This window comes from Corythoichthys intestinalis, chromosome 14 (genome assembly GCF_030265065.1).
Source record: "Corythoichthys intestinalis isolate RoL2023-P3 chromosome 14, ASM3026506v1, whole genome shotgun sequence".
Lineage (NCBI taxonomy): Eukaryota > Metazoa > Chordata > Actinopteri > Syngnathiformes > Syngnathidae > Corythoichthys > Corythoichthys intestinalis.
The window spans coordinates 17,831,276-17,839,019 of record NC_080408.1 but is presented as its reverse complement, the minus strand read 5'-3'; the positions used below and the strand labels follow the sequence as shown (position 1 = coordinate 17,839,019).

At 37.6% G+C, this 7,744-nt stretch overlaps 1 protein-coding gene across 4 annotated transcripts in view; it reads right to left on the bottom strand.

Moving 5' to 3' along the window:
• Positions 1-1,607: 1,607 nt before the first annotated feature.
• LOC130929829 (supervillin-like) overlaps positions 1,608-7,744 on the bottom strand; it is a 64,692-nt gene continuing 58,555 nt past the window's right edge. For all 4 annotated transcript variants that reach the window (XM_057857391.1, XM_057857389.1, XM_057857390.1 and 1 more), the window contains 2 exons: positions 5,063-5,218; positions 1,608-2,065 (listed from right to left, as the gene is read on the bottom strand). In XM_057857391.1, the coding sequence (XP_057713374.1) occupies positions 1,979-2,065; positions 5,063-5,218 (243 nt within the window). In that variant the 3' untranslated portion in view covers positions 1,608-1,978. The remainder of the gene's footprint in view (positions 2,066-5,062; positions 5,219-7,744) is intronic.

The window sequence follows — 7,744 nt, the reverse complement described above, 5'->3', positions numbered from 1 at the left end:
ACTGAGTGTGGAGTGAATGAATAATGCAATGGGGGGAGGGCACTTTAAGTGTCCTAAAAAGCGCTCTATGAGAGCGAGGCATTATTTGAATTTTATTAAATATGCTATTGCTCCAAGTCCAACTGTTCCCCTTACTTGCACACGCTCGAAGGGCCCCATGTTGCTTGTTGCCTGGGGCCCCCGGGAACCCATGCTACGCCTCTGGGTAGAGTAGCCAAAAATTTTACTCAAGTAAGAGTAGCATTACTTCAAAATAATATTACTCAAGTAAAAGTAGTCGTCCAAAAAATGTACAAGTAAAAAACGTATTTGGTGAAAAGAATACTCAAGTAATGAGTAACATTGTGAGTAACTGCTTATATTTTTGTTGATTTTTTTTTTTTTTTTTTAACAGTGGTATTTCTTTTCTGCGCAAAAGTTATCAATATGAACTTTTTTTTTATAATTATACTGTACAGTAACCTATTACATAACCACATTAAGCCAAAGGGGGAAAAAAATAATTAAATCAATGAATTCCGACGAGATAAAAAAAAAAAATTACATAAATGAAGCATTATTCATCCAAAGAGCATGAGCGCCCTCTGGCGGAGAAAATAGTTCCTAGTTTGAATAGTGGCGAGTTCCTTCATAATTACAATTTTGAAATGAAAAGAACCATATCTCAGGTTTTCCGTGGACATTTGGTACCAAATAAAAACTGGGAAAGAGTTAAAAATCCGTGCTTTCGAGTCATGTTGAATGCAGTGCTCTATATCAAATTTTTATGGTGCTTTAAGGACACCACATGATTGAACAGGCTGGCGTCAAGATAGAACGGAAAGCTTGCGTCTGATAGGTATAATGGAGTCATGAGATTAGTGTTGCAACGTCGCATTGGCGAAATCGGTAGAGCTACTTGCTACTACCACAACTGCTACAGAAAAAATAAAATAAAATAAATCTAATTTGTAGAATAAAGAGGAAAAATGTAACGACTCTTGTGTTGCCCAAAGTAGTGGAGTAAGAGTAGCGTTTTTTTCTTCACAAATCTACACAAGCAAAAGTAAAAAGTAAAGCTTTGTAAAACTACTCTGAGAGGTCCATTTTTTTTCAAAAAGTTACTCAAGTAAATGTAACGGAGTATATGTAACGCGCAGGATTTTAAAAATTGAATAAATAAAATGATTGCTTTCACACACATCCAAGTGGTCCATTTCATTCAGGAGCATAAAATACAGCGTGAAATATGAAATAAGCATGCTTTTTGCTGTCTTAGGCACCTGAAGGTCGGGGCAGATCGATACTGGAATCTGTCCCGGCCTGCTGGATTTCCTCTTTTCTTTCCTCAAAAAATGTACACTCGTTATTTTGTTTTTGTTCCTGAATTGTGTGTCATCATCTCCTGTTCGTTAAGAAAATTAAAGAACCTGTAAAAAGAAATAGTCGACTTTTTTTGTTCAACGGACACAGCCATCATCGGCATCAACGTAAATAAAAGTCATTGGCATTGACTGATATTGACTAATCCTAGCCCTTTCAATGGGACCCAATGAGGATTTGTTTGAGGATTTATTCCACTAAAGCTACGTATTTCAAGTTCAAAAAGAAATCCAGTCAGGTAAAACTGGTTTCAAAGTGCTTTCATTTATTAAGCAGGAGAAACAAAATGACTCCATTTGGATTCACTATGGGCTTTATGCCAAAAGGATGTCACACTAAAATGTCTTTGTATAAACTGTACACCAAAAAAATAAGCAAAGGCACTATAGATCAATCAAAACAAAAGCTTTACAATACAACGTTGATGCCAAAAAATGCACACTTGTACTTGTGCAATGTGGTGTCAAGTCCAAGAAAATCAACACGCTTGGTGTTGGGATACCCGGACAGAGAATGCAAAATGCCTCTCTTTTCTTCAGGTCCTTTGTCTGTATATTTCCATCCATCTTTTCCTCTCTTTTTGTGCATTTCTTCTTCCATCGTCAGTTCGACATGCTTAAAACAATCCTTTGGCCTTTTTCAAGTTGACCTGCTTCCACCCTGGCAGACGTTCATATTCGTCTCTCCTCATCTCCAAAGCGTCCTGCAAAGCACACACGCTCACATCACTTCAAGGGAACCTCGGACTTAAAGACTTATAGGCTCTAATAAGCCACAATTGTTCTCTTTTACTAAAATATGTTATTAGAAACACATAAAATATTAAAAATCTGTAATATTTAGCCCGTGTTTTGACCCACGGAGGGCACCAAGTTTTATGGGCGCAATGGAGGCTCAGGAGATGAGGTAAATTGTCACTGTCACTAGATGAACACTACCGGGTTACTCCAATTCCTTCTACGTGGCGAGATGTCCAACACATGCGCACATTGGTTAAAAGTGGTGAGTACTTACTATTTGTGTTTTTATTAAGTCTTTTATTACCTTTTCATTGCCCTAAAATACGTTTCTCGTGTTTCCCTCTCATACTTTTAAGCATTGTGTTTTCTTGTGGTAGTTTCAAACCAGATTCTTGATCTGTTGACCACATTAGTCACGTAGCGTATTTAAACCACGCTAATTTCATATTACTACATTTAAGTATTTTCTTAAGGCATCTTTAGTATGTTCTGTCTGTATGCATCTAAACAAAACAAGCTGAAAGCGTACGGTAGTACTTTGGGTGTCAAATTTGCCTCTTGTATCACGTTTCGCCGGTGTGACATATTTTGGCAGAACACCAGATTTGCCCTACTCTTGTCTCGGCTCATCCTGTCTTTCCTGTTCATTTTGCTTTTGCTGCTCGTTTTGTGAAATATAGACAGTGCTGTCATGCTGATTAATGTTTCTCTCGGTTTCAAATTGAAAGGGTTAAACAGAGTACATGTTTATGTCGCTAGAGTCATACTCTCAAAGCCCGGCAGCGTAACCACGTGACGTCACCGCCCTGCGAAGTCAACAACAATGGCGACCTACCTGTTAAAATAATTTTACAAATTCTATAAAAAGGAAAACATCAAGACAAATATGTGTGTTCAAAAATATATTTTTTTTCCCAGTTGTACTTTCTTAAAATATGGGAAAAAAACACATAAAAATCCATAGCGTTAACTCATCAAACTGTTCTAAAAAGTCTATTAAAATGAATTGACATTTTTAATTCATTTTTTCAAGCAATTGCTGGTTATCATGGCACATTTATTTTATAACGTTTACATTTTTTGCTCTTTGATGTTACTATTTTTAGAATAGAGTCAACATATTTGTCCAGTGCCCTTCAGTGGGAGAATTTCTACTGTGCATGACATGCAAAAACAATTCAGTGACCATTTTCTGTTCATTGCTTCCATCTATCATGCTTTTCTCATACATTAGCAGTAATATATTCATTCATTCCTCAGGAAGAAAGTGAGCGTAAGGGAAAAAAGGAGTGGTGCGAGAGCCTTTCAGCAACTCAGTATGGAAAATGCTAACGCAAAGAATACTAGCAAATCCGTGGCTGCAGACCACAATGCAACAAACCGTTATTCAGTTCTTAAACAGTATCTCAAAGGTGGTTATCGTGCACAGAAATGTGAATCAATAGTTTAAGATCTTAAAAGGGATTCTTACCTCAATGCACCTACTTGTTCTGAAAAATGAAAGTTAAAAGGGACATACTATGAAAATTTTATTTTTAATAAAAGGTAATCCTTTTGTTTTCTGCCTGTGCGTCTCAATATGTGACAAAGCTGAAAGGTTACAGAAAAGTGTTGGTAACACTTTACAATAAGGGTCCCTTAATTAACATTAGTTAATGCATTTTTAGACAATAACTCATGTTTACGTAACATTACAATAATAAAATTGCTTATCTAACATTTATTAATATATTAATTAACATGAGTTAATGCATTAGCTAATGCATTATTTAATGCATAACCAGACAGTAACTAATGGTTTGGTAAAATTAAAACTATATATAGGTCTATATAGGTTAAGGGTTAGGGTTAGGGTTTGTTAACTTAGCATTTATAATTTCTTAGTTAAGGGACACATGTGCTACACTTTACCATAAGGGTCCAAAAAGCATTCAGTAATGGTTAATAAAGGTTAAGGGGGAAGGAACTTAAGCATTTATAAAATCTTAGTCAGGGGACACATGTGCTACACTTTACAATAAGGGTCAAAAATACATTCAGTAGTGGTTAATTAAGGTTAAGTAATACTTATTAGGTACGTTCACATAAAATTATACCATACTTAAGGTTAAGTTAGCAGCACCCAAGGACTCACCGAGCAATGTTTGTCATTTTAAAATAACATAATAACTTATTAGTACCAGTATACATTAATAACAGTTTATTAATGCACTAATGTATATGTGAATTAATGGTATGTATTATACCTTACAATACGATTTGCGATACAGGGCTCACGATAACGATTATTTCACAATATGGCGATACAACAATTATCGATACATGGCTCAGGAAATCATTCTATAATATACAATATATGTGATTCTTGGTCACTTCCTGTTCTTTTTGGGTCATTTACAGATCACTTTCTGTTGACTTTGTGTTACTAAATGAAAAGTGACCCGGGAATATCCCCAAATGAATAGGAGTGACTCAATATCAACAGGAAATGACCTGCAAATGCCCTAAAATAAACAGGAAGCGACCTATAAATGCCCCCAAACCCAGGAATAACGCTCTGTTTTAGTGCCATTGACAGTGAAAATGGACTGGACATCTAACGCGGTCAATGGCAGCCAATGAGCTAAGACAGATACTATTCAAGGGGAAGATTTAGGTAGAAACCTGTTCTTTTTTTTTTCGAATAGCGACACCTTTTTAAAACAATATCTCGATTCTGGGCAGGAGCATATCGCTAACCTTTTCGGGCACAATGTATCATGATACTTCACCATTTCGATATATTGTCCCACCCCTAGTGTGAGTACCGCATTTTAACTCAATGGCTGCTATTGACGGCGATAGATGTTCAATCCATTTTGACTGGGAAGGCCCTGTTAAAATGGACTGGACGTCTATCGCCGTAAATGGCAGCATAAGAGTTAACATTAAAAAATGACAACAACATGTATCTTCCTGACCTCAAAGTCTTGGTCGGACAAGTAGATCTCCAAACGCAGCGGGTCTACACCTTCCGGTAGAGGCCGCGCCCGCAGCTGGTCCAACGGGAAGGTGGTCCGACTGAGTCGAGCCAGCACATCTTCCACTAAGATGATCTGGTTGCAGACCTCTGCCTCCTACAGTCACACAAGGGAAATAAATTCAGTTTTAGGAATGGCTCTTTTCTCCCACCTTGCCACTGTACATTCTCTGGCGTAATGCAAAACAAAATCTAGGGCTGTCAAACGATTAAAATTTTTAATCGAGTTAATCACAGCTTAAAAATTAATTAATCGTAATTAAGCGCAATTCAAACCATCTCTAAAATATGCCATATTTTTCTGTATATTATTGTTGGAATGTAAAGATAAGACACAAGATGGATATATGCATTCAACATACTGTACATAAGTACTGTATTTGTTTATTATAACAATAAATCCACAAGATGGCATTAACATTATTAACATTCTTTCTGTTAAAGGGATCCATGGATAGAAAGACTTGTAGTTCTTAAAAGATAAATGTTAGTACATGTTATAGTAATTTTATATTAAAACCCCTCTTATTGTTTTAGTTTTAATAAAATTTGTTACATTGTCAATCAAAAAATAAACTAGTAGCTCACCATTGCTGGTTAGCGGTCACGTCACATTAAAAAAAAAAAAAAGTGTCTTTAACTACGTAAGGTAGTGATTGAAATGCACAACAAGGTGTCAATGGCGAGTTTTAAATTACTTAGGAATCAAGCCAAAGAGTGTTTTTTCCCTTGACTGACGCCGTAGTTCCCTGTTTACTGGCGCATCCATTGTACTTCACGGTCATTTGAGTGCAGGCTTCACAACGTATGAGACCTCTGATAGTTTGTATATTATGACTGAATATTGCCATCCAGGGTATTTGTTGAGCTCAACGAAGTGTTTGAATAGAGTTTGACCAAAGTCTAGGTGAGTTTTATGTGTATTTTGCATAGCTATTTTGATTGGGAATGCCAGTTCTCTTTGCATTGTTGTTTAACTGTATGAGAATAGGGCCTCATTAATACAGATTGAAGCGCTTTTCTTTTTGTGAACATTTTTTTTTTTTTTGATATTATTTTTTTTGTGCTTTCACTAAATGATACTTTTATTTTTTAAATTATGTTTGTTGTGAAGGAGTTGCCGAAGCTTATGCCAATAAACGGCGCGGTCCAATGAACGTCTGTGACCACTCGCCTTTTGTAATATTCTGATATAGAATTATCCGAGGCACCCTGAAGTGCACGCGGCACCAACGTTGTTTACCCACGTGATGCAGGAGTGAGTTAAGAGTTACGACCTGCCGAGAGCCGTACGCTGTGTTAATGTTGAAGCTGAATGTGCTAATGATGAAACAAAGTGCCAGCACGTCGCATGTGGTATACCTTTGTTAAGAAAAAGCACAAAACAAGATACCTTTCTCTGCCTCTTAGCTGTCAAAGTGCAAAAAACGGCATTGTTGTAATCTGTATGAGGCAATGCATGAGCGGGTCATTCCACGCATGCGTTAAATGCGTCAAATATTTTAACGCGATTAATTTAAAAAAATAATTACCGCCCGTTAACCCGATAAATTTGACGGCACTAAAAATTACATTACACAACTTGTAGTTGTTGCTTGGTGGAATTACTCCTTGATGTATTAATGAACAGGATTAAAAACAGACTCCGGAAACAAGGAATGACTTAAAAATTAAACATGTTTATGGTTCTCTGTAGAGTGGTACACAAAGATGCATGACACATAAACCCACAATGTGTGCTGCTCTCCTTTCAGCCAGTGCTGGGATTCCAATTAGTGGGAGTCCAGCACATTAGTCTTTAACACACGAAACCGTCTCTTTTTGCGTTTTGTAGTAGTATAATTGTAAAATGAGATATTGCAGCCAGCTTCCCCAAAAAATTAAGAACTCAAAAATTTTGTACTAAAGGCAACCACTCCCTTATTCCAATTACCTCCTTTAATGCTGTACTTCTGTTTTTTGTTACTGACGTTAACATCGATGCAAATTAATACTCAGAACCAGGGACGTCCTGATTGGATATTTTTGCACTCTAGTCTGAGTGCCCTGATTTTGAGAATCTGCTGACACAGAGTCCCAATCTGATACCGACAAAAGTTTTTCGTTTTTTTTTTGTGGGGTGGGAACAAAAGATCTAGGGCGCTTTAAAACTAGCACTTTTGGGACCGTTTTAAACTCTCCAGAGTTCTTTTTCTCAGATAGTCCGCTGAAGGAATCTGACCTTCTAGCCAGACCGCCGGAATCGCGCCAGCCAAATCACCGGACCCGCACTGGCGCAGCTCCAATGGCCCGGGCCGGCAGGACCCCGGCAATCCGGCCAAAAGGGCAAACTCCGCGCGTTCACCTTAGTCTTAACCCTTTGTATGGACTCCATTTTTAAAGGTTTAAAGAAGGCTCACCGAGAACAAGTTGGCAATTTATTCGGATCGACAGTGATCAAACAGAGAAGCGAAACAGGCACAGACTCAGGCGAGGAGGCAAACTCGTTCCAAGGTCACCATATCGGAAGTCAACAAAAGGTTCCAGAGAAAAATGACAACGCTTAGTTAAACATTCAGTCTTTTGAAGGCTCTCGCGGGGCGGGCCGTGGGCAGGAAGAAGGGTGTGTTTGGGATTATTGTCT